General features: G+C 42.7%; 1 protein-coding gene across 8 annotated transcripts in view; it reads right to left on the minus strand.

Moving 5' to 3' along the window:
- The window catches only part of PRRC2C (proline rich coiled-coil 2C), a 53,418-nt gene that overhangs the window by 19,157 nt on the left and 7,126 nt on the right, over positions 1-27,135 (minus strand). For 4 of the 8 annotated variants that reach the window (XR_009933383.1, XM_062497609.1, XM_062497606.1 and 1 more), the window contains exons 4-23: positions 26,424-26,555; positions 24,369-24,604; positions 23,927-24,006; positions 23,181-23,314; positions 23,012-23,099; positions 22,609-22,750; positions 21,577-21,651; positions 20,253-20,859; positions 19,275-19,444; positions 18,435-18,681; positions 17,185-17,398; positions 14,222-16,585; positions 13,376-13,584; positions 12,629-12,783; positions 11,840-12,176; positions 11,289-11,374; positions 10,179-10,367; positions 7,290-7,541; positions 2,537-2,626; positions 721-822 (exon numbers count right to left, since the gene is read on the minus strand). Coding sequence is in view for 7 of the 8 variants with exons in the window: in XM_062497609.1 (XP_062353593.1) it covers positions 721-822; positions 2,537-2,626; positions 7,290-7,541; positions 10,179-10,367; positions 11,289-11,374; positions 11,840-12,176; positions 12,629-12,783; positions 13,376-13,584; positions 14,222-16,585; positions 17,185-17,398; positions 18,435-18,681; positions 19,275-19,444; positions 20,253-20,859; positions 21,577-21,651; positions 22,609-22,750; positions 23,012-23,099; positions 23,181-23,314; positions 23,927-24,006; positions 24,369-24,604; positions 26,424-26,555 (5,909 nt within the window). In the remaining variant the exon portion in view is untranslated. The remainder of the gene's footprint in view (positions 1-720; positions 823-2,536; positions 2,627-7,289; positions 7,542-10,178; positions 10,368-11,288; positions 11,375-11,839; positions 12,177-12,628; positions 12,784-13,375; positions 13,585-14,221; positions 16,586-17,184; positions 17,399-18,434; positions 18,682-19,274; positions 19,445-20,252; positions 20,860-21,576; positions 21,652-22,608; positions 22,751-23,011; positions 23,100-23,180; positions 23,315-23,926; positions 24,007-24,368; positions 24,605-26,423; positions 26,556-27,135) is intronic. The other 4 variants (XM_062497607.1, XM_062497608.1, XM_062497611.1 and 1 more) reach the window with 4 other exon arrangements.

The raw sequence follows: 27,135 nt of genomic DNA on the forward strand, positions 1-27,135 counted from the left end.
AAAAGAAGAAAAACCCAAAAACTTCTAAAATACAGTAGCAAAGCTAGAGCCCAACCCTGTGTTAGTGAGTTATATAATGCACACAGTCCAAAATCCAACAGAATGGGAAAACAGCACTCAAAATATTCTCCACACTTGCTCTGCACTGGAAAGCAGGAAACGACAGAACATTTACAACACAACAAAACACATTCTGACTCGTAGATCTAACTGCCTTTCAGAGACACCAACACACCATCTACATGTCACTATTTGGAACTTCAGCCATCCAAATCAAAAACCACATTATCACTGCACCAAAGGCTTCAAACTAAGAAGAAATCAAGCTTGGCTTATCCTTATCAAGCAACTCCTTCAAGCCTTTAGACCAAACCAGGCAACTTCTTTAAAGCTCAACACTCCAAAAAACCTCAGTCAGATTCTGATGGTTTGCCATGAGCAGTGTGGTCCAACGCTAAAACTCTAGGATCTTGGTTTTTCAGGGCAGTGGGAGCCAAGATTGGTTGAGATGCCAAGTGTTAATGCAAAACGGGGTTAGAAATGTATGATTTAAATGCATCCTTCGATAGAGTCTCGTGTTTCAGCCATCCATTTATATGCAAAAGCAGTTCAGCAGAGGAAACAAAGGAAGGCTCTAAAAAAAGTTCACCAGCAAGTTCTCCAATAATTTTTTTTCCCCTGCATGCAAGAAAATGACCCTTAGAGGGATGTGGTACATACCTTGAGGGTGAGGTCGACGGTAGCGGGAGAAACTGGAGTTAGGCTGGAGCTCTGTTGTAAAGTCTCCCTCCTAGGGAGGGGAAGGGTGTGGGGCAGGGGCACCTGAAAGGCAGGCAACACACATCACATTCTAACTACGTCTACTAGAAAAGCCCCAGAAAGCAAAGCTCAAGCTTTATCAAGTGAGCTACAATTTCTTCAAGGCTTGAGCATTTGGCAGGGAGACTGATAAAATAAGGTGAAAATTTGGTAGGCAAGGAAAGGCCACTCAGCAGGTGCCAAGACGCTTCTCATCTCTCTAAGAGGCTGAAGATTAAGGTTTTAGGGTGTCCGTGTCCTCTGCATAAACAAACACCAATTGTCTGTTTGGGGATTTCATGTCAAGTACCATTTCAGTTTACTAATAGGCAAAAATTCTTCCCAAGCCAGGTTTGTCCCTTTTTGTACCAATACAGTACATGGGGCTTCGTGACCTTGAGTTCTGGGATGCAGTTTCTGAAAAGAGGAAGCTTTTATAGACCTGCAAAATCACAGGACCATGAAACAAACTACAACAGATTTGCCATCCAATAATTGAATTCAGTTATTTTCTCTTTCAAAAGATGAAAGATGTGATACTCAGAGAAATAAACCTGACATAATGCTACTGCTATCTTTGCCTATGAAAACTCCAATGGATTTCCTACAAGTTTTAAATGAAATGAATCAAAAATAGTGCAGTGTCCAGTCTGTTACTCCTAACTATTCCCCTCTCTATTCATAGCATAGCTAACGGACTTCCATTGGATGAGACAAGGCTAATCCAAAAGACAGATCCTGAAGCTTTGAAGCAGGGGATGGCACAGATCCTTTGTGGCCAGGAACCCCTAATTCCTGTGTTAGAAATTCAGCTCTAACATCCACAAGGATTGGACATCATTAACACAAAAGAATCCAGTCTTCCACACTAACCACCAAAGTCAAAAACCACAACACTACCAGGAACGCCAGCAGAAGAGCAAGAAGTTCAATCAGTACTGCTTCAAAATGGTGCTGCAGTAAGCTGAAGAGCATTTTTTGATGGAATTCACAAGACATCCTCATAAAAAACTGGGATGCTGTTGTATGATTCTCCCTTCCCCCATCAACAAGTGACTCAACCCTGAGCTAATTCTGCTCCTCAAACAACAAGAATCACAAGATCCAAGCTCCCTGATGCCCCAGCACACTCAAGACAAACTTGATTTTGCTACAAGTCACAACCCAGCTGGTTCTCTCAAATGCTATGCCACACTCACAAGTCAGGATCACTGCACTGGCTTTGAGGGCTGCAAACATCTCATCTCCACAGCAACTGAACACCTGGAAGCCTGCTGCCTGCTCTCACAACCACTCAGCTGCTCCCTTTGCATGCAGTTGCTGTGATTTCAGGCCACAGTTCAAAACTCCTTTGTTTGTAAGAGCCCTTCTTCAAACTCAGCCTACAGAGCTTCGCTACTGGTACCAGGCTCAACTCCCAATTGCTGCCAAGAACACGTTCTCTCATTATGCCTATCTTTGCTTTTTTTTTAGAATTGTCCCTATAAACATCTCCACTTTCTGTGCTCTTTAGCTCACTGTGATTGTTCAAAAGACAAGAAAATACCTGAAGAATTCCAGAGTAAGTACTAATCAAACCAAATGTCCTTCAGAGTAAGATTACTGGAAAAAGCCCAGCTGGTTCACATGAAAGGAACCCTGTGGACTTGTTCACTGAAGGCATTATTTGGTGCTTTGAAACAAGTGTGAAAATATTTTCTTGTCTTCAAAGTCAAGATGATCACTGCAATGGACTTACGTTCGTCACCAAAGTCTCCTCCATTTTTGTACTGCTAGTAGCCACTGTGTTAGGATGAGAAGAAGGTGTAGTGTAGTCTGTTACAGACTCCTGTGAAGAAAAACAATTCCATTAAAATATCTCCCTTACCTAAATTCCATTTCAGTTTCTTGGACAGATGCCAGCCTTTCTACAGGAGGAGTTCACCACGCAACAGACGATTAGAATTTCACACCATTTTTCTTACATGTCATGCCTAGCAATCCTTATTGCAGAATTGCTACTGAGGTCAGGAGGATTCCTAGAAGATTAGTTTGCCTCATGACCTCAACAATGTACATCTGGAGAAAAGTCAAAATACAGTCTGTAAGGAAAGAACATACAGAGCAATGTATTGCCTGGGCACTCTAAAACTGGACTGTGGTGGTGCAAACAACTATCATTTGTCACCCAAGATGCTTCAGCCACGTGCAGGCTCTTTCAGACTACCTAAGAAGTAAAGTATGTTAGCTGAAAGCTTTCTGCAGCTTTAAATAAATACAGAAATTTCTTACTATGACAAGAAAGGCCCTCCAGATTAAAAAGAACACAAAGGGATGGCTGCAATTTGCAAAAAACAATTTTCTTTCCTGTTAAGTTTTGTCTCTGAAAGTCGCAAGACTCAGATTCTCTGGATGGTGCAGGACACCTTCTGATTTCTGCACTGGGAAATGACTTCCAGGAAGAAAAGGACTGGGGTTTCCAGTCTCCTCAGAGGCTTTCCTTAAAGCTTACTTGTCACAGTTAAGCAGCCCCTCACGTGCTCAGCAAACAAGGTCCTTTCAGTGCTGGCTGTAGGTAGTGACTCCTGCAGCTGCAGATACAAACGGTCTGAGCAAAGTTTTACATGTCTCAAGTTTTACATCCCTGAAGCCCAGGAAAGGCTCCATCACCTTTACAGAACCAACCACCACAGAAGAACTGAAGGACAGAACTGTTACTGAGTGTCTGGACTTGCCAACCCATAATGATTTTGAAGACACAAACCATATAATGCTTGTTTAGTTGCATCCAACCAGTAGGACAATAAGCTATTTAAAAAGTGCACACTCAATTTACTCTTCAGGCCTGTGGTAAGTAATGCCCCTAAAAAAAGCAATCAGAGCTCTGAGATACTAACTGACAAGTGACAAAGAACCCTCCTTAAAAGGATGAGCTCATTTTTGCAAAAGACCAGAACAAGCTAAACCGTAACTGGGTGAGACAGGACAATGTGCACAGTGATTTATTTTTATAATTTATGAAGAAAATAGAGAACTCTTTTTTCCATTTATTTACTTCCTTTACTTGTTAAACTGGTGAAATACAAGATGTATGATGCCTCCCACAATCCCAACCACCAAACTGCAAGTTGCATATTTGCAATGGATTCCAACAGGCAAACTTCATCTGGGTAGGACAAGGCAAGCACACAAGGCTGCTTTAATCACAAAGGCCTTCTAATGAAGTAACTAAGTGGCTCCAGAATTTTTAAGGATGCTTAAGAAAGTGTTTTTATTAAATTTCCTTCGAGGTCTGGATGCAACTTCTTCAGGGTTTCAGCAATGAAATTCCTTATGAAAGAAGATTGAACAAGACTACTGCTAACCTTACTTTGCAAACTCACAGCACACAGAGAGCTTTTTCACTCGGATTAAACCCAACCCACTCCATCAGCTCTGGTGCCCTTACAAATGCATGGGCAATGCTGAAGCACAAGGCTGGTTTATGTGCTTGAACATGCAGACAAGACAATGCTTTAACCACATGAACACCACCACATAAATTGTAGATTAATCTCCATAACATTTCTTGTTAGATGTGGCTTGTCACCATAAGCTTTAGTAATTCAGTTAAAGTAGTGATTCTCCTGCACAACTGTTTGACTGAAGAAACCAACTGATTACTTCATTATAAACTAGTAACAGCTAGAGCAAAAAGCTCATATTTATGCTTTTTTTGGAGTTCTCTGCAAGTTGTTTATACCTGAAGAAAAAGAACAGGCAGACTTCTTGTAACTAGGTCCCTCAAAAAGAAGACATCACAAAACCACAAGTGACTTGATGAACAAAGCACAAGGCAGACCTCAGAGGTGGCCCAGCTGTAAAGGATCAGGCTACTTTATGGGATGAATTAGCTATTTGATTTGTTTCTGATTTACATAAATCACCCAAATGAGAACTTGAAAGACATTCAAAATCTTCTGAAAACCAGTCAGTGTGTCCTTTCAGACATGATCTGTAAGACACAGCTGTTGCTACCTGTCCAAATACTTCACTGGTGTCCACAACCAGGTATTAATCTTCCTGGGATTTGGCAGGTTCAAATGGAAGGCTGGGAAAGCTAAGATGCTTTACCCAGTTCAGAAACTTACACATCAGACCGCCTTCAATACAAAAATAATGCAAAATCCAAAAGAAGCAGCTGCAATGGCTTCTGAGCATCATACTTATGTACTCAACTTAAACATCTCACTGTAGTAAATCATTTATATTTATACAGTTTCTAAGCCGTCTGGTATGATTAAATGCACATGCTCTTATCAAGATATTTGTTTTGGAATGGATGGGGTACTTTTACAAAGCTTCTGAGGGAGGACAGCTGGCTTTTACAGAGATTTAAATCACCAAACACATCACAAGCATGCCTTGCTTGAAGCTGAACAGTAATCTCTGAGAGGGATGTTAAAGACTATCAAAAGAAAAGCCATTTAGGTTTGCCAAAATTTCAGTATTTGACACTGAAACAACAGGTGAAAGATGTCAACACCTCTTCCTTTATGAACAAGCAATGGGAAGAGTACCAAGACAAGAAAAAGCAATTGCAATTTCCATCAGTACAAGAACTCCAAGGTTGGAACAGTATTTGAACTCCTTTTAAAAGCCTCTTAAAAAAGAAGGGACATTTACTGCAGATTTATTCCTGCAAAACCTACATGAAGGTTATCTTATCCAATAAATTTGCATGTTGTTGGTTAAAATTCCAGAGATGTAACTCTATTGTTTCACTTCCACTTCTTTCCTAGAAAAAGCAACTTACTATTGCCTCAGGAACTATTCCTAACAAATAATTTAAAAGCAAACCTGGTGCTGGTAAGACAAGTATTTAAGCCTATTATGCTTCTTTAAGCAACTACTCAATAAGGAAATTACTGAGAATTTTCATATGCAACACGAACTGGAAAGGCTTTTTCCACTCAGGTCTTCCTTCCAGAAGACAGACTCTCGATGCTTTAGTACTTAGTTCAAAGAACCTTGGTAACCCATGTTAAACTAAACCTAGACTGGCACAGAGTCCACGCTTCCCTTCTGAAAAACTCGTACTTCAAAAACGCAACTGCAGAGAGGAAATTCTGCTGATTTTAGCAGAGCCACTTGACTACATTGAGCCAGCCTGCAGTATATCAAAGCTGTGATTCCTATTTAGTTTGTGGCTTAGGAGAAGCCTAAGCCTGTCCTGTCTTGAGCTCTGGTCGCAGGAGTCAGTGGGACTTTGGGAAGCACATGACACAAACAGCCTCACCCAACACCTGAGCAAGCTGGTGTTTACTGCTCTGCACTTCTGATTCTCATGCAAGGACACTATTGATTTCTGGTATGAACATAAGCCATGCATATCTACCTACAAGATGGAAAATGTCAGGAAGGATGAGAAATCCCTGCACTGAATTTTCTTAAGCCTGTAGCTTCCATGTTGAACACAAATATCCTCCCTACAACACTTGCTCTGTAGGAACACTTCATTGAGACAGTACCTTTTCTGGCAAAAAGCTGCCAAAGCTGTCCTTTGGTTTTTTTTTTTTTTTCCCTCTCTGTGGGTGACAAAGATGAAATGGAAGTGATGCGCACTTCATATTCTTCAACTATTAATGTAACTCCTAAAGAAGATCAGTTTTTCTCAACGGCGTCAGAAGATTTCTGCTTAAGACTGGGATGGTTGAGACAGCAGGCAACCTGAGTCTACACTTAGAAAACTGCTTTTCAAACCTACAAGGAACATTTTTCCTTTACCAAAGCAGGTGTAACTCAAACTGCATAGCTTCTTTACCTTTGAGAGATGACAACCAGAGTACCTGCTCAAGACACAGGCAGAAAGGAGATCTCTGGGGATGTTTTTCAGCCACATCTAAGAACTGAGCTGCAGAACAATGAATCTCAACACCAGATCACCACCTCACTGCTGAGCAGTTAGAAAGAAAACAGGGGACTATGATGAGTCCTAAATGTCGTGAAGTTCTGCAAGGAATATCCAAGCCAACAGAATATACATGACCACTTGGGGAAACAGAACATGCTTTATCCAAAACTTTAGCACTTTCCTAGTTTAGAGATTTTTTTTTTTTTCCCCACAGAACAGCACTTAATTCACAGCTTGAGGTCATGCATACACTCAACCAGCAATCATGCACACAACTTCACTTCTCTGGTGGTAAGTCACCTTGCATACACCACACTGATCTGAGGCTACAGACTGCCTACTCCAGGCTCCAGCGCCACTCTCCACAGCAGTGCTCGGGACTGGGTTTTCCCATTCAGCAGAACAGACTTCCAAGCTGATCCGTGCTCAGGGGTGTGACAAGACAGCACATCTCTGTAGCACTTCTGAATTCAAGCAGTACCAGTGGTTCCCATCTGCTACTCAGTGGGCTGCAAGCTCCACCAGCAGGCAACCAAGCATCAACCACCTCACTAACCACATTTTACATACAGTGCTCGGTAATATTTTACTGTACTTTTTCTGGGAATATTTTCCTTACCTTGGTGTTTGTCCCAAACTCTGGAGCAGACACAGATATCATCGTTCCTATCTCCGTGCTCAGCTCGCTCGCTGCTTTGGTCTCCTTTGCAGTGACAGGTTCTGGGCTTCTGACAGAGGTGGGAGATGGCTTCTCCTGTCCCTCAGGCTCTCCCTGCTGGGCATCCTTCACCTTCCTGTTCTTTAAAGAACGCTCTTTGCCAATAGGACCAGGTTTATACTCTTTGTTTTCTACCGGGCTCAAGTCTGGAAGCTAAGTTAGTGTTAATTTGTCAGTCATGCCTTCCTCTCTGTGTCCTAACCAACAAAAATACTTTGACATGCTAAAAGTCATTGTTTAAATGTAACAAAGCTTTCCAAGGGGAAGCATTTTCTATCAGCTAAGGAATTTGAGACTAAGTTAGTGACAGGTACATGAAATACACTGATTTTGAACATCAGGAATCTAAACCATTGTTTTCAAGCAATGAATACTTTTATGTGAAGTGGCAGAGTTCAAATAAAATACAAAATAACGTCAGTTTGACTGTCCTTACACGAAAAGCACAAAAATACAGAAACCACACAACTTTGTATACCTACAGGTTACTTTTATTTCCAGAGATGCAGGATTTTACAGGGCCCCTGGAAACTATAACAGAAGACTCTACCTTTATTGGAAATCATCTTCAAGTATGGATGTTGGCAGCATTTTCCTTGGAAACTGATCACAAAAGGGATCCAGAAAAAATAAAACACCTACACACAAGTGCTGCATTATACTGCAGACACAGTGGCTGGATCACTGCTGCAATTCAGCAGTTCTTTTTTGTGCAGCTGAATTACAGCAGAACGAAGAGCCCTAGGGAACCTGAATGCTCTGCTGTTTCAACAGCCACATCCTTTCTGGCTGAGACTCTCAGCCCACTTCACTACTGAGCAGCACACAAATCCCTTCAAGGCAGTCCTGAAAATCCAATTCCTTAAGCTTTGATAGGGCAAAGACAGAAGCTGCTGGTAATTGCTTTTCTCTATACAAACCAGCTATTTCAGGAGTGGATGAAGACTCTAAAATACGATGGTTGTGGGGAGGGTGGAGTTTCCCAAAGGACTTGGTACCCCCTTAGGAGGCCAGCAAAGACTGGCTTTCAGAGGGGAGGGAGGAACCAGCAGAATTAACTGCATGAGCTCTGAAATGCTGCTCTCAGGAGCATCAGGCTCACCTCACCCCAAATAATTTTTTCCCTAGCAGTTTAGAGAGGCTAAAATTCCTTCAGTCACTTAAACCTTCATACTTTGCCTTGGAAAGGTAAATTGCTTTGTTTCAGGTATGGTCCACTAATGTTGCCCAGATTAATTCAACAAGATCAACCTCCAATCCTGGACATAAGTTTGCATTTAGGCTTCACAGCAAGCAATATCACAGGAGTGGGTAGGTGAGTAAGAATTGTTCGTTTGTTGAGATTTATTTTTTGTCATCGAGACACCTAAAAAGACTTATAGCTGCCTCACTCCAAGGAATGTAAAAAATATTACCCTCCAATGCATTTACTATTTAGTCACATATGTCTTTCAACAAAATCTGCAGAAGTCTTGCTAGCTCTAAACAAGCAGAAAAAAGGAACATTCTACACAGTGTCAAGTAGACTGTATATATATAGTTATAACTATAGTTAGTTTTTATAACTATTTATAGGTTTTATAGTTTTTACATCTATTTATATAACTATATAGCTATTTTATAACTATTTTTATATAGTTATATATTTATATATATCTATATATTTAACTTTGGATTTCAATATCTGAAAGTGATTTTACTGGGCAGTTGTAGGCATGCTGCAGTGTATCTGAGACATGGGTTACTGCCATTCACCAGCAGTTTTAATTAAGGCATATTTCTTTTCTGAACAGGTTTTATATTCTGCAATGAAAGCCATGAACTGCAACACATCCACTCAGTGTCTCATACAGCAGAAGTTAAATTCATTCTGCGTGTGACTGAACTTTCAGATTTCAGCTCTTTTTTTGGAGGTAGGGAAAAACCAAACAACTAAAACCCAAACGACCAACACAAAGAAACACCCACTCCTCTAGAGAGACAAAAGGGCTTTAATTACATCAGGACTGCTGCCAAATCTCAGACATCAAGAGGGACTGGAATAGCTGATGCTCTAAGTCACCAGACAAGTTTATCTGCTATAACCTCTTTCTGAGAATTAGAAGCTGGTGCTGAGTGCTAGTGATGCACAGATTAGCGTGCACTGGAGGTGGAAATAACAGAAAATCTCTGTAAGGCAAGCAACAAACAGACTTATTTTTAAAGCCAATATAAGTTTGATTAACTAGCTTGATTATTTAGTATCATCTGTGCATTTGGAGACCTCAAACTAATGTCTTTAACATTCCTCCCTTTCCTCAAAACACTTCTTTTTCTGCAACTTCATGTACTGATCAACTGAAAACCTGGCTACAAAACTAAGCAGGACACCATTCATCACTTGAAGGGGGCAAGGCAGGAAGAACCACTGCACCTGCAGACACAGCACTGCAGTGCTGCTTCCAAACAGCTCTCAAGGTATGAGTGAAGCAAGCCCAAGAAATAACAGGAAACTCAAACAAAACCAAAGCACTCCACCACATCCACAGTTTCCCAACAAAGAGATCACAAATCCATACTCCCATCCCCAAACACAGAACCGATGTGCAGCCTTCTGCTGGGCTAGGATGCTGTTTAATTACCCTGCACATCTTCTCTGCAAGAACTACCTTGCTGATTGTTTTAGGAAATATAAAAAGGGAATGCAATTTTTATGGGTCTAGTCCTAACTCAGTGAGTATTCCATTCTGCTATTTGCAACCCTTTTTTGACTGAACTTCACAAGTTTGTACTGAAATTATGACATTTTACCTTTTGTGCTTTGATGGGTCCAGCCCGAGGCTGTTTCTGTCTCTGCTCTTTGGGTTCTGGTAATTTGTCAGTGGACTTCTCAGAAAGCACAGGACCAACTTCATTGTCACTGCCACTGGAAGCTGGGGCTCCAAACTGAATGGTTTCTATACCAAGATCAACTCCACCTTCTTGTCCAGGCTTTGCCCCCTGGTTAAAAAGCAAACATTTAACCCATTCTGAAAAATTTCTGGATCAGTACAATGACTGGTTCAGAAAAGAGCACAAAACATGCTTAGCTGAAAAACATTACAAGGGTACTTTTTATGTTTCACCAGAGGTACATGCATGACTGCAACATATTTGCAAGAAAAAACAGTATCTGAATGTACAATTCCTCCTCCAAGTCTCTGCTGTTAAAGGAGCTAAAAAAAAAAGCAGTGAAGAAATATGTAAACACCATCAAGATCAAGAGGAACAAGTGCAATTCAGATTCAGGCTCACAACACTCTGGGAAGTTCAAAACTTAATGCTCAATTCAAGAGAAACAGTAAGAAATACAAAAGTATTTCCAGATGTCTTGTGTAGTTCAAATGGTCTCATATGACAGCTGTCTCAACATTCTTGCAGTTTAAAACTATTAAGACCAAAAAAGTACCAAGAAATTAAAACCACAGCACTTTAAATGTAAAATTTAAGGCTATGCAAATTCCATGGGAATAGCCAGAGATAATGCAGTTAGAAAGCACTGTTTGCTTTTTGCATCTCCAATTTAAGGAGCACAAAACCCCTTTAGTTCCTTGGAGACATCCTGTTTCTGTTTACATGACTGAACCCTACACAAACATGCAAACTGGGCAGCACTTTTCCTTTGGAAATGCAATGACTAACAGCTATCAACAGAATCTGTGAATGGCTGAGTTATTATCAAGGGAATAGCTTTTCCATGCTGCAATTATAAAACCAGCAGCCTATATATCCCATGATTCTGTAATCTCTCCTGACTTCATGGAATTCTACACACATTAGTTTAAGTATTTGCACTCCTGGATAAATGGATAATTTGTACCCCAAAGAGATATAACTGGGGTAAGCTTCACACACAGCTACTCTTCTTCCTCTCATTCTTACCTCTGGAGATGGAGCTGAACCAAAAGATGTCAGAGGCTTGTTCCAGGCACTGACTGAAGGTGGCTGAGGTGGGCTAATGGGTCCCACTGGCAATTAAGAAAAGAGAGAGAGTTAAAAAAACCCTAAAATGTTGCTAGAGGCATTCAAATCAATGTATCAACTGACTGAGAATTAAGTTACAGATGTCCTGAGTAAAGAAGCTTTAATTAACCTATTCAGTGGTTAAAAATGTGCTGCCTATTCAGCTACTTTCAAGTGGGGCAATTATCATGTCTGGAACAATGACCAAGTCTGACAAAACAGACTCCAAGGGAGCGACAGTTGCTCATTTCTTGTGAGCCAAGAACACAGTAACATAAAATACTGACTAATACTATACTGCAAAACCCTCTTTTTGGAGGTTACTACGCTGCACTTGGGTATGCTGCCCTCATTCCTTGTGCAGAATCCATCTGCAGGTGAAAAGACAACCAGAGAGCCAGCTGGCAATCAGCTTTCTCCAAATACCATGTTTGCTTGCCCCCACCTCAAATCCAACAGGCAGCACTTACATTTTTTGGAGATGTCATTCAGAACTGCTGTAGGAGGCACTTTGCTGTCCCATAACTCAGCTCCCAGACCGTTGTGAGGCTGGGTGCTCTGCAGGACTTTGCCTGACACGGTGTAGTCTGTGCTGGCTGTCCCTCCTGCAGCCTGGCCTTGTGCTGCAACAGGAGCTTGTGGCTGGGCTGGAGACGGTGCTGGGCAGGGAGGCTGAGCCTGAGCTTGTGCCTGAGCCTGCTGTGCAGCTGCAGCTGCTGCCTGCTGCTGCTGCTTTTTGGCAAATCTGGGGGGGAGCTTGGAATTCTGACCTCGGCCTTTTTCACTTGATCCTTTTTTGGTCCAAACCTGTAAGGAGAAGTAAATTTTATTCTGGCAGACAGCAACTGTAGAGTGCAAAAAGAGAACTGATTAACCCAGCCTTACAGGATTTTTATTTTTGGGGGGGAGGGGTATTTAACCAAAAGAACAATGATTTCTCATCCATTTTCTTCTAAGAATCAACTAATATACAAGCAATAGGGTAAATCTTTATCCAAGTACGAAAAATGGTCTTTTTCTCAGTTTGCCAATTCCACCTGCCTGACAGCACCCAATTGAGAAGTACAGAATCGCAAGGTAACTAAATAAAAAATTGATTTTATTTACAAAATATGAACAACTTTCACATTAAATATAAATTAATAGTTATATTTAGAAGGAGAAAATACATCTTTTTTGGAAGGAAGCTTCTGCACCCTTGACAACATTCCCATTACTGCAAGCAGCTTTTTCCCCCACTAGAAATGCTGGTCTTGTACCTGCACTGTTTGTTCTTCCTTCTTTCTGCGCTCCTCATCTTGCAAGCGTTTTTGCTGCTTCTTAGACACCACTTCTGTGAAACCATCATCATTCAAGTTAGATTGGGAGTCTTCAACTACTGTCACTTCAGGGTGATCATCAATGATCACAACACCTATAGGAAAAGGAAAGGTATAGATGCTGCTGTTTCAACAGCTTCAGGTGCAATGCACCCAGCCAAAACTGGCTTTGGAGTGGAAGTTACTTCCCCACAGACACAGACGGGGGCCCTGATCAATGGCAAACTTCTGCTTGCCAAGTGCTTTGCTGCTGAGCTTCAAGGCAAGGAGTTCATATTTAGGAATTTTAAAACTGGAGTTTCCTGTACCAGATTCTCCAGGAAATTACTAAAATACAGTAACAAATAATGAACAGCCCTCCCAGATATCAGGTCTAAGCTTAGCAGTGATAACCACTGCATTTACTTTTGAAAATTAACTAAATTATAACAATGTGATGGAGAATGAAAGGTAGGAATGAAAGGTTATGATTGTACACAGTTGTTCTCATCTACACCTAACGAATAGGTTTGCCACCTTTTAGAAGCACACACATTATCAGGTATTACAAAGATGGCCATGCTCAAATGTACAATTACTCTGGTGTTTTAACAAAATCCCCCCTTTTAAAGTTTTCAAACATCTAGCTCTATATGCAACAAAACTAGCAGAACTATAAAAAATGATTAGGATATTATCAATACATACTTGCATAATTATTAAGATCAAATTGCGACAAGGCATCCACTTTTTCCTTAGGCTTCTTTGGACCAGCCTTTGGCTCTTCTCTCTTTTTGCCACTTGCATCCTTGGTGGTCTTCTGTCCTGCAGCAGTGACACCTCCATCCTCCTGATGTAAAGCGTTGCCGTTGGCAGGATCAACACCGGGCACAGGTGCTGCCTGCTCTTCAAATGGCCTGTGTTAGAAAAAAAAAATATTTGGAAATTAAGCCACAGAGAACGCTCAGGAGGGAGCCAATAATCTAAATTCATATCCCACTGTAGGGCTGTAAATGTTTAGTGACTTCTTAGTAGGGTTCAGACTTTTTACTTTCAGCTCCTAATGAGAAGCTCAATAGCAAATGCTCTTTTGGGGAAATATCAAATGCCCTGCTAAATTTTCCATCAAATTAAGCATATGGAAAAAATGAAGTTTAATCTAAATGGTAAGCATTTCTCAACCTGCTTGTCTGCGTTAGGTGACTGGTCTAAAATGCAATGCAGCAATTCAAATATTAAGTGCAAAACTGCTAACATGAACATTTCTGCTTGCATACAAATCTCAAGAAACACAGCTCAACTCAGAAAGAGCAGTCCAATTTTTTTAAATTAGGCTTTTTTAGCATTGTGCACACAAGAACACACTGCTCTCAGCTTCAGGTTCAAGGAGCCTATGAATATGAACAGAAAAAACAGAAGTACAGAGCCACGTGTGCATATAGCAGTGTCTTTTCTACCACTCTACAGATCTAAACTAACTGCTGATGGTTTTAAGCCACAAGAGAACAGAAGACCATCACCTTATGTGCTTCCTCACAAAGGTTGGGTACTCACCCTCTTTTTCCACTTCTGGGAGGAGGACCACTCCGCCTTTCACTCCGGGGCCCTGAGAAATTCCTCCCTGGCTTGGCTGGCCCGTTGTTGCCACGTCGGTTCTGACGGTCTATTCCAGGCCGCTGACTAGAGAAGCTTCTCTTGGCTATTTCCCTTTTTGGAGCTCCAGCATTTTCTCCTGCCTTCGCAGCAACCTGTGCTGCTGCATCTGCTGTTTTCTTCTCATCCCTTTCCCGCCTCTCATTGAAGTCACTGCTTTCCGAGGCTGTTTCCCACTCTTCATTTGCCTGGTCTGAAGAATTCTGGTTGGACAAGTCTGGCGTCTTACTTCCTGACACATCCAGAGCAGGGTTGGAGGGCTCATTAACTGCATTATTGACTGTGGCACTCGTCGTGGAGCTGGTCACCACCTCACTGATCTTGGATGCAGCCTCTCTCTCCTTTAGGCGCCTGAAGCGTGGTGGCTTATCCTGCCTTGGAGGCCGGGCAGGCCTCTGTCTTCGTGGCCTCTCTCTGTTTGGATCAAACTTTCTCTCAAATTTTGGAGGTCTTTTATCAATTGGTATAGGACCATAATGCTCATTTCTTCTTGGAGGCTCCCCATCTTCTGGTTTAATGATCTCTGTTTGCCTGGGGTTCCATTGGTTGTCCCTGTAGGCCGGTCTCCTTATTGTGGATGGGCGTGGAGGACGTCCCCCGGGATCCCTGCCCCCACGTCTGTACATTCCCCCTCTGCCTCGTCTAGAAGGCTCTCCTTTAGGAAGAAATCCTGGTTTGGGCTTGTTCTCATAATCTCTGATGTATGTTTTTTCTAGGGATCTGTTGTCTACTCTGATACTGTTCTCAGGTTTGAACGACAGGGGCTTTGGAGGCTTCTTGCCATCAGCTCTTTCTTCTCTTTTCGGGTGCTTGCCCTTGATGATGCTGTCTTTGTCCGAGAGCAGGGTGTCACTTGCGCTCTCGTGCACTTCACTGTCAGAATCCGTCTCCGAGCCGTGCTGGCGCCGCCGTTTTGGGATTACTTCAAAGTCAGAACTCTCACTACGAGTTTCGCTCTCTTCTCTTTGCCTAACAGGCCCTGAAGGCACATGCTCTGATCTAGGCTTAGGATCTCTGTAGTGTGGGTACTCTCTATTATGGCCTCTACTGCCCCGACCACGTCCCCCATAAGAACCCCTGTAGCTACGGCCCCTAGAGTAATACTCGCCACGACCTCTGCCTCTGTAGCCCTGATCTGGGAACCAGTCCCTATCCCTGGCCTCTTTCCAGTATGTCCTAGGTGGTAAGCCAGGCTCTCTTTTCACTGGCCTGGTTTCCAGGCGTGGTTTCTCTACCACCTCCTTGCTCACCACCTTCTCAGCCTGCTTGTCCTCCTTGCTGGCAGGAGCGGGGGGCTGCGTGTGGGGCGGGGGCTGAGCGGCCAGCGGGGCAGCCGGTGGCTGCGGGATGGCCGGGGGCAGCTGGCCAGTGGCTGGCTGGGCAGCTGGGAGCTGCTGCTGGACTGCAGGGGCAGGGGGCTGCACCACAGCTTTAGCTGCTGCCTCGGGCTGACTGCTCTCCTGGCTTGCTGGTGCTGGGGCAGCATCCTGGGTTATCTTCTTTGCCAGGGGAGCGCTGCTGGAGGCTGATCTCTCTGGCTCAGCCTGAGCCAGAGGCACTTGAGGTGCTTCCTTTTTGTCACTTTTTTCAGGCTTGCATGGTTTTTCACTAGCTGTCTTTTCTCCTTCCTTCTCCTTTCTCTGCTCGCGCTCTTCTCTCTGCTCACGCTCTTCCTTCATATCCCTAAGCACAGGTTTCTTAATAGGACCCGATCTTCTCACTGGTCTGTCGCCGCCTTCATCTCGCCTGCTGTAACCTGGCCTAGGACCCCATCTTGTTTCAGACTTAGGTTTGAATGTTTTCTCAGGCTTTGGTCCTTCTGATGTTCTATTAGTGATCAGAATTTCTTTTTTCGGTTTAATCTCAAGTCTCTCAATTGTCTCCTTTGTCTCAATTGGTCTGCTACTTAATTTAGGGATATTTGCTGCTGTTTCACTCCTCTGGTCTTCTGATTTTAGAGAGTGACTTGAAGCATGGGAAATGCTTCTCTTCAATGAAGAGTGACTTTCCCCTACAGGCACCAATTCTTCTGGAGAACTACGTGTGACCTTCTCACTCACTCCTTCAAAATTAACTGCTGTGTTAGGGGTGTCAGTTTGGAGAGGTTGTGCATCTTCCAAAGGCCTGCTTGGAAACTTCTGTACCTCTACCTCTCCTGATTCTCTGAAAAATTCTGTCTTTGGATGAGAGTCCAACTGGTTGTGCTCTACAGGATAAGCACTGGCAGGGACAGCAACTCGTTCTTGCTCCAAGTGCGCCTCAGACCTAAGCAGAAAGCAATTAAGAGTATTAGCACGTGGAGGGAGAGTTTATTCATACACAATTACTCAAATCAAGTAACTTTCTATTAAGGATCAATGTTGGCACTAGGAAGTAATAGGAAATAATTTTTAATGGAGCCACCAATTGTTATCCAGCTGGCAGCAGAGCAAAAAGAATTTCTGAACACTTCTAAGAAGCAGAGAAAAATCCTGACCACTCACCATGGAGTAAAAGCTAGAAAGGGACTTTTGCTTAATACCACTTGTATTTGTTTCAAAAGTGGTGTGTTAAGTACACATCGGACAAAAGTTCTCTAAAATGGGGAGAACAAAGAGCACTGTAGGAATGTTCTACAGAACTGCACATTAAAAATATTCTGGCAGTCATCATTCATCCAGGCTAATGATGCTAAACAAGGAGTAAATTGTCTAATTGTCTACAGAGCAGGCACGTCTTCTGTTTGGTACAGCAGCAGCACCAAGCACTCTACATCCCCCAGCCACAACTCCTCCTTTCGAATTTTTTGTTAAGCTACAACCCAGTCAGTCAAAACTGCATTTTACAACCTGCATGGCTTCAAGAGTGGCACAACTCAGGCTTACCTCAAATCATCAGGCTCTTCTAAGACCTTGGGAGGAGAAGTGGACTGCTGAGACTCTGTGTGGGGGTAGGGGTCTGAGCCCCACATCATGCGTGGCTCTGACAGAGGCACGCTGTGCTCCCTTGTAGAGCGAGCCATGTGCTCAAATGAATCTGACCCAGCTGCTGAGCCCTCCAGCTGCTCTCTTCTCATCAGTGGTTTGGGAGGCATAATTCCTGTAGCAGAGTGAAGTTCAGCAATTGAAAGAAATTTAACATTAGCGAAGAAACCGACCTCAATGCAAACAAAGCCTGTCAGGAGGTACCAAGGAATGCTATTCTCTCTCCTCCAATCTCCCTCCCTTTGACTGTCTGTGCTGAAACCAAATGTCTATTTTGTTAGCTGACCTCAGATTGGCTAAGTCACATTCAACACTTGTATCCCCTGTCCCAACCAAAGGAAAAAGCTGTCTTCTTTCACTACAATGGGAAGAACCAGGCCTGTGGACCCATAAACTCACGGATGGAGTTTCTCCTGTAACATCTGAATGGCAAAAGGCAAGGTGACTGTATGCACAGGCAGTTTTTTATACTCTATTATTCCAGCTTTTTCCTTTGTGCCATTTCAGTGAAATTCTGTCGTTTTCACTATCTTTGTTTAGTCTGCTATTTCCTCCATTCGCTCCTTGCACCCACTGAGGATACCCTTTCCCTTGCTCTTTATTTGGGCAGGTATCTCCATTACATTACATGACAGATTTGTACTATTTACACCCAAGAGCTTTCCTAACTGCAAATCAGATGGCTATTCCACAAATTAAAAAGGACTTTTAAGGGTCAAGCATCTGAAACCACAAATTTATTAAGACTCTGGGGCTGTTAATATATAATATAAAAATAGCAAAGTTTCATGGGATTTTTTAGGAAGCAATGTAGTGCCAAGACGTAATGAAACAAATGGTAAATACACTCAGTTCAACCTTTCTGTCTGTAACAAAGGAAGGCTTATGTTGACATTCTCAATCATCTTAACTGTCACTCACATGCCTGCAGTGTGACAGCTGGGATTTTACTTTATAATCCAAGGTATACATTCTTATAGGACTACAATTTTAGTCACCTATGACTACAATCTATTTTGTCCCAAACAATAAAATAATGTAGACTTCTTCTTAAAAACCCACCCATTCACTAAAGAAAGCATGGTTAAAGATTTGATTTTTATTTCAAAACCAAGTAAATTCAACAGCCAAAAAACCATTTCCATGTTTACCTGGATGAATAGGAGGCATATCCATGGCAGGTCTTCCTGACATCATCCGTGGGTCCATGTAGGACTGCATCATGAGCCAGCGGGGGTCAAAGCCCATGGAAGCCAAATGCTGGGGATGGGGCTGCATGGGCTGGTAAAGGGGTCTGTGCTGGGGTGGTGGGACAGGGCCGCTGGAAGGCTGCGAGGGAGCAGACTGTGGAAGGACACCTTGCTGCTGTTGCTGCCACTGCTGCTGTTTCATTTGCTCCTGCAGATCAAAAAACAGTATTACAGGACTTTTTGATAAGATGAAGACTTGAGCACAGCTCTAATAACCCTTGGAAACAACAAGCACAATTATTCTCCAGGACAGCAAATATTTTGGAAGTTAATTGCAAACATGCATCAGTATGAGCTAGGAGCAAAGGGACAAAAGCAGACTGGACAATTTACAACAGCAACAGCTTAAGTGGTGTGCAGCTGAGACACAGCTGAACCTATACTTTGTGTATGTCATTAATGCAAAGTGCTCCTCAGACAACAGGACCCAAGTTCAACTGTGAGTGTCACAGCCTTTTAGGAAAAACTGCAGAAATAATCATCAGACTTCACATTCCACAGCCAAGTCCAGGGCAATGCCAGTGTGGGCCAGCTTTAAAGCCTCTCTTGCCTTCTGCTCACTTATAGACCTTGCAAGTGACAACAAGTGTTTCAGGCAGAGAAATTCCTGCCAATAACATTTTCTAAAAGCTGGAAACCAAAAACTCAGGATTTCTGAAACTCCTATGGTCACCTTCTTCAGAATGAGGCAGAATACAGCATTCTTTAAATGAGCCTCCTTTCAACAAAGTGGCTTGTTACCTGCTGCCTCTGAAATCTTGGTGGTAATGACTTCTGGAACTGCTTAGAATAGCCTGAGGAAACAGCAGGACGAGGCTGAGATCCTGAGTCTGGCTCATTCTCATGAGTCACCTGTGAAACTTCTTTCTCATTCCGACCACTGTCTTGTCGAGTAAAGACTGGTTGATCTTCTGAAATAAACCAACAAAAACCCCACCTATGTGAGACAACAGTCAATCTTAAAACTCTCAATTTTACCACAATGTCAGCCTAAGAATGTTCTAAAATGCCTGTCTTCTTTAACTTCACAGTCTCAGTTTCCAAAAGCAGCAAAGGCACAAAAAGTCAAGGACAAGCCCTCAAAACTAGAACAACTGTTGTTAATACACCTCTGTCTTTTTTAAGCTTAAATACATTGGGAAATCAACCACTGGCATTTAGGTTGCAACTATTATGTGATTTAAGAAGTGCTGGATCAATGACACCGTATCGCATTTGGATCAACGTTTTTCATGAACTAAGGTTTGGTTTTACAATCAATTTTATCCATTTAAATATAATATAATCTTATTGAGCATAGTCTATCAGTTTTCTCGTGATACTCAAGTTTCAGTACAAAAAATACACCACATTTGAATAGGTGCCCTTTGTGTCTACTTCTCTAGGCTTGCTGAAAGAACAGAAAAGCTAAAATAATTTGCAATGCTTTTTAAGCAATGTGGGTGGCTGACCCTTCTTTAGGAAGAAAATAAAATCTGCTTTTCTTTCTGTATTCCTCGAAATCCAGCCTAAACCACAGAAGTCATTTTTTCCCTAATATTTTGATGAGCTGGGCAAACAGGCTTAGCTCAAAGGACAGTTATCAGCTGTAACGCGCCAGGAAAATAATTGGGCTAGATGCACTAGGTTAATTAGGTACATAAATGAGACTTCTAGACAACAGCTATGCTCTGTGACTCAGCTTTAAGAAGGACAACTCCTACTTGTGTGCAAGCATACCTTTTTCTTCTTTGTTATTCTTGGTTTCACTGTCTTGTTTTTCTACTACAGGTGTTGCCACAGGTTCTACAGGCTCAGGAACCTCATGTGCTGGTTTCTCTTCCTTCTCTTTCTCATTCTCCTTCTCTTCTTTCTCCACCTCTTTTTCTTTCTCTTTCTCCACTTCTTGTTCTTTCACCTTCTCCAATTTTTCTTTTTCTTCTTTTTCCTTTTCCTTCTCCTTTTCCCTCTCTTTCTCCTTTTCCTTCTCCCTCTCTTTTTCTTGCTCCCTCTCCCGCTCCCTCTCCTTTTCCCTCTCCCGCTCCCGTTCTCTCTCCCTTTCTCTTTCCCTCTCCCTCTCTCTCTCTTTCAGAGGGTCTTCCCGGGAGGGTTTTGTCACGCAGCCAAATTTCTCGTTTAACCGTTTGAGTTTTTCAGCGCAGGCTGCTTTTCGCTGCTCTTCCATTCTCCTCTCTTCCTCTTCTCGCCGCTTACGGGCTCGCTCCACTGCAGCCGAGATCTCTGACTGCTGCCTTCTCCTCTGCTTCCAGATTTCATCTTCATCTGGTACTGGTTTAGGGGGAAAGGGTCCCTGCCTCCCCATCTGGCGATCAGGGGGAGGAGGGTGCTGCAAGGAGAAAATCAGTCAAGTTGAACACGTGTTACACATAAGCAGCCAGCTGAAATACTACATTTTAACTATTTGTCAACACACGTTTATCTGCATGGCACCTTTAAAAAGCAAGACTTGGAAGAAAAAGCCAGCCCCCACCTTCCTGATCTGGTTGAGACTCTCACAACCTGAGCTAGGAAAGGAGAGGCAGAGAATCACTTGGGCTCATGTCAGGTCTCCTCCCCATCACCATTAAGGTAAAGTGACAGCAAAGATCACAAAAATATTTTAGATTTGGTTACAGGCTGCTCTAAATCTCAGACAAAAGCCCCTCAAGGAGCCAAGGAATTTCAAGGTAGCTCAGGATGAGAGATTTGAGTTCACATTTCATTTGCGACTTCATCTCCTCACTGTCCTGGCAGCCGTCCCTCCAGCCCTGTTCCCATGCTCCTGTCTCCTCCAGCTCCCAAGTAGGGCTGGGTAACTAAAAGCTCTCAAAATTCTTGTGCATTTCACATGGCACTTACAAGATGGGGCAGCTCTACACAGCTGCAGCGTGGCTGGGCTGGGGCCCCATTCCCGCCAGCCCCAGCAACTATGATCATTTTATGTGTTAAAGGAAAGGTTTATCATTATGTGAAGCCAAGTTTTACCTTTCTTCATCTCAATCCCTCCATCAGAGCATTAAAGAATTTAACTCAAGGAAGTAAGGGCAATTCTAATCTTTCTTACCGGTGGCAGAATAGATTTTGGAGGAGGAGCAGGGCCACCTCTTTCATGTATAGAAGGCTGTGGTGGACCTCGATCCTGTTGGGTAAAATACAGTACCAGGTTTAAGCAAGCTTCTAACCACAGCCAAGCTGAAAAATTTTATTTACTGTTTTCTACTGCATTAAGATACTACACCTAATAAGGCATCTGCATCCAACACAAATCTCCATGTGAAACAAGGGCAGAAACATTTTCACTTTTACCTGCTGAGAGCTGAACAATTTATGTTCCTGCACCATTTCTCCTTAGATTTAATGTAGCATCAAGCCTTAAAGAACAGTGTGATCCTTAACAGAGAGAGGAAGTGCAAGTAAAACCAATCCCAGATCTCCTATCTTCCTTATTACTGGTGTCACAAGAAAGTATTTCTGGGAAATTTGCACAACAAACAGTAGCTTTTCCTGGGTGGGGGGTGGAAATAGGGCTGCAGCAGGCATAAATTGAGGTGGATGGCAATATTCCTCTACTAGAGAAAACCAAAAATGGCTGAGCCGATAAATTCTACATGGTCTGTATCATATCCATTAGCATGAGAAGTGAACTCACATTACAGCTAAGCTGCACTGCAGAAAGTGGACCATGATAGGAAAAAAATCCCCACATCCTCACACCCATGATAAATGGGTGGGCTATTTATCCACTGGAAAACCTGATACACACCAGAATGGCTTCATTCAGTTCCAGGGATGGACAGACAAGAGTACTGAGCCTGTCAGCTGAGCACCAGTGCCTGATGCAGGAGCTCTCACCCCTCAGGGATGTGGGGCAGGACACACTACATAAAGCCATGCTATTTTTGTACCATGACCAGAGGCAGCTAACTTGTCTGAGCAGAACCTGATCAGTTAGCACAGCTCAGATAATGTTTTCAGCAGCTAATGCCTTCCTTCATGTTCATGACCTTAATTGACCTGACAGTTTGGAAAGACACCTGAGTCAGAGCTCTCCTGACAAGGCTGTTGCCACAGGAGCTGAAGAGAAGAGCACACAAACCTGATCAAGCTGAGAGCTTTTGCTGTAAGGCCCTTTGGCTGCTGCTGTGGAAACCTGGGTGGCAGACTTGGCATTTGTCTGTTCTTCTGTTTCCTTCTGGCCATCAGGACTCTGGGAATCTTTTGATGGTGTTTGTTCATCACTATTGTGCAAAGAAATAAGAAAAACAGAATGCATACTCCACACAGGTATTCGGTGATTTATCTCCTAGCCTCAGTGCTTCTTAGGATAATTTCTACTCCACACCCAACTGACTGGAGTCAACAGGTAGTTTATACAATTGAACACAGTATTAAATTACTGGAATTAGTGCCACTGGAATGAGTACTTGCACTTATTTAATTCAATCTTTCCAAAATCTAGTTAAGTGACATTTCACATCTAACTGGCAACACCAACTCACCCACTTTCCTTTTCTTTCTGACTGCTTCCTTGTTCATCATCATCACTGAAATTCAACTGCTCAGTGTAATCCACTTCACTCTGAGCACCTGATGCATAAACAAATATTCAGTTAATCTCTCAGAAACATTCAGCATACAAATAAAAGACCATTAATCTGATGCTCTTACCTGCCCAGCCTTCATCAGCCTCAGCATCTAGATTATCAAATTTATCAAGCTCTTTGAGCTCACTAGCACTAAGAATGGATGGGCGTTCAATAGGTTCTGAGCACCATGAGGGCGGGCCTCTTCCCCTTGGGCCCCTAAAAAATGAGAGAAACAAAAGAAACAAAAACTACTTATGCACAAGTGACAAAGAAAAGGTCAACTTGTATGACTGCTGTCTGAAATATACAGCAGTGTTGTTTCAAGCACAGAGAACTCTCATCCACATGTGCATCTACCAGAATTCAAATAATTACCCTTGCATGTGCACAGCTATCCTCCACCATGGAAAAACACACTGAAAAGTGGAAAATTAGTTTCAAAGTACATCAGAGCTCAACTTTAATTGGAAAGCATCGAAGTTGAGAACTAGGAATTGACTACTTTCGCTGCAACAATGGAAAAGTCCTTTTATGGGCAACATACTGGTTTAAATTTCAAAGATGTTCTTGCAAGTGACTCCTGTGCTTCACAATCAATCAAAATCTCTGTAATATGCAGAACTGCTTCAAGTTTTGCAACTGAGCTCTCAAACTCCAGACACTCCACGGCACTGTTCCACAAAAGCAAAACTTGGGAGAATGACCAGTGTCAGTCCTTATGCAGGTTATAATCACCATGGAAATAGTTAGTGCAAATGATTTCTTTTTAAAATAAAGTTACAGAGTCCATACCCAGACAAAAACCACCATCACTTGTAGGTTTCTTACCTGCTAGGCTCCGAATTAGGAAATCTCGTTGGACCTTGCATGGAGGGAGGATATGCCATTCTGGGATACTGATTAAACATCTAAAAAGGGATTAAAAACAGGAGCCATTCATTAAAAAGTATCACTGCACTGAGACCATCAAGGAAAGTAATGGAAATAAAATGAGACTTTTCACTCAAGACAGTTTGCTTAAAATCACAAGTGGGTGATATCAAGTACCCAAGGGGAAGTGAGTGGAAGTGTTAATCAACTCCTGACAAGTTCAAACTCCATGTAGCAACAGGTAGCCATACCCTGTAAGATGCTGGCTTTCAACCCTGCCCTTCCAGAAGAACTGTTAAGAATTCCACGGAGGGGACAGAAAGGGGCATAAGAAAATCCCACTAAAAAACCCAAAAACTATCCCTACTCCTTAAAAACCATTCATGCAAGCATCACTCACATAAGGAGGCATCATTGCTCTGTACTGGGATGAGATGGGTGGCTGCTGCTGGCCATTCAGCTTGGGCTGAGGGACCTGTGGCAACCGCACATCCCTCTTGTCTCCTGCCTTCTGGCCATCGTTTTGTTCTGCTGGTGTAGTGCTGCCATCCTCTTGTCCCAGAGCCTTAGCTTCCTGATCTGCTGGAGAACCAGGAGAGTTGTTCTTATTAGCCCCATCCCTCCAACTAGTAGCATCTGCATGGACAGAATCAGCACAAGAAAAGCCAGGAATAGACTTTAAACTGCAGATTTCCAGCCAGGGATGGTGAAGAACATGTTGTTCCCATGCAGTCCTTGGTGACAGAGCAGACACATGTTCCTACCTGCTACTGAAACAATCAGTGGCCACTGCTTCCCGATCCTCTTCTGCCCTAGGTCCAGCTGTGTTCCTGAAGGTCCAGAGCTAAATTTACGGACTGCTCTAGTTGTCCTATTCTACCTTCCAAAACAGTGCAATTTAGGAAGGATACTGATTACAGCCCGAGAAAGAAAACAGATTTAGCTGTGCTAAGTGGGCCACTGTTGACTCAGTGTGAAGATATTGTCAAGGCAAAGATCCAAGGTTCCTAAGCAGCAAAGGCCTACCACGAAATTCTCAAGAAGCTCAGAAAGAAAGGTAAAGCACAAGTATATGTCCAACTACAGACAGGTATAGTCAGGTTTGCATCTCCGCCTGATAAGGATGGAACAGAAGTGATAAGGGCTGTACTTCTGCTGTCAGTGTCTAGCAAATTGTCCAGGAAAAGTCAGGGATTTTCACAACTTCTCATTTGTGCCAAGCACTCCATTCTTTTAGGAGTTTCTGCCTGCAGAGCACAGGTTAAGACAAAAAACCCCACCACAGTGAACTTAGCAGCAGTGCTCACATAAATGGAGACCAACAAAAATTCAGAGACACGCTGTAAATAATGTTCCTTTAGGGACACAAACCCTTTAGGCAGTGTTAAACTCTGCTCCCGAGTATCCATTACAGTCCTTGCACTTATCTGTGCTGGGAAGCACAGCTGCTAAAGGGGGACTGCTTGCCAAGTTCATTTAGCTTTCTGCTGTCAGACAGGAAAGAAGGGCTTAATATAGCATGTACAGTGCTGACCAAAACTGTAACTGCCTGCAGGAGGCTGAACAGACACGTAGCTGCTCTCATTTGGTGCTGGACATCTCTCCCATTTTCTGCAAATTTATTCTTTAGCTCAAAATCAAGAGAAGACATAAGCAGGCACATGGCCTTGGTCTGCAGAACCTGACAAACAAATCAAGGAAAGAAGTTACAGATTCCCTGAGAGCTCAAGCCCTCTGAAGTGCCTATTACCAGCACAAGACAGTGCCAGCATCAAAACCCAACTTTTGAGGGAGAAAGTAATCTTGTTTTCTTCTGGTAACAAGCACAATCCCAAATACCTTCCATTAAATGTATCTGGGGAAGAAATACACATTTATTTCCTGAGAGAGGTAAACCCAGCACTTGTTATGGCTGTTTTCACCAGATCTAATCCCTCACTGCTGAAACAGATCCAGCTGGTCAGAGCACTGCATCCAGGAGCTGAAGATGCCAACACTTTTCAAGGCACAACCCCCTCTTCTGGCATCCTGTAGACTGAACTTCCTCTTCAAGAACTTTCAGGCTCCACTCTTACAAGTACTAAGCACTTAAGGCCAGCCCTGATCACCATTCATGTAATCAGTTAATTCTAGGAGCTCTTTAGAGAGGTATCTCACCTGCTGTGACATCAGCAGCCAAAGTAAGAAAACGTCAGTATTGTTCAACTAACAAATGCTCCTCAGAGTACAACTACAGTACTGAGTAGACTGGGAAAATGGGAAGTGATAGGATTAAACACTATTTTCCACACACCAAAACACAGAAAAACAGCATAAAACCCCAAATATACATTTCTTCTGTGTAGGAGCGTGCTGATTGAAACAACCTATTCTTCAGTTTCTTTTGTCCAGGGTACAAGCAATAAGTTCCACACAAACCAATCCAATTTCATAACAATTTGTAGCTCACACTTACTCTGTGGTCGCAGGTTGGCTCCTGATCCATCTTCAGCTCCATCCTTATCTTTGCCTGACTTCTCCTGATCCCCAGCTGCTGGCAGACTGGGGAATTCTTGCTGGAAATAACTATTGATTGGAATAGGTGGACCTGCACAGCAAGAGATTCACAGAGTCACACCTTGTCAAAACAGTTTAGAAAGCAACAGAAGCCTGAACATCATTTAGAAGTGAACCTTAAAGCTTTAAAAGAAGAATGTTAAACATTCAAATGTTAAAGCCACAGTCATTTACTGGCAATGTAAAGGGCTCACATTTGCTACCAAAGCTATTAAAATTTACTAGACCAACTATCACAACTGTTGAGCCTGAGAAAAATCCAGAAGTACTAGAGAGCAACAATGAACAATGGAACAAGACTTAACCCAGGGAGTACCTGGAGTTCCTCAGCTCTGTGAGCACTTTTCCCCATTCCTTCCAGACAAAGATTTCCTTAGTCAAGAATGGGCAGCTATGTAATTGCAAACACACTTATGCTTAATTACTGTTCTAGTAAGAAATCTCCAGGACTTTAAAAGGCCATGGCTTTTACATTATGAGAAAAATATCAGAACAACAATCTTTGATTTTTAAAATCCTTGACATTATACTCAAGACTGGAATTTAAGACTTTTGTTGTACATGGTATGGAAGCCACATATATAGGTTGTCTTCCTTGTCAGAAGGTTTTG

This window comes from Cinclus cinclus, chromosome 8 (genome assembly GCF_963662255.1).
Source record: "Cinclus cinclus chromosome 8, bCinCin1.1, whole genome shotgun sequence".
NCBI classification, from domain to species: domain Eukaryota; kingdom Metazoa; phylum Chordata; class Aves; order Passeriformes; family Cinclidae; genus Cinclus; species Cinclus cinclus.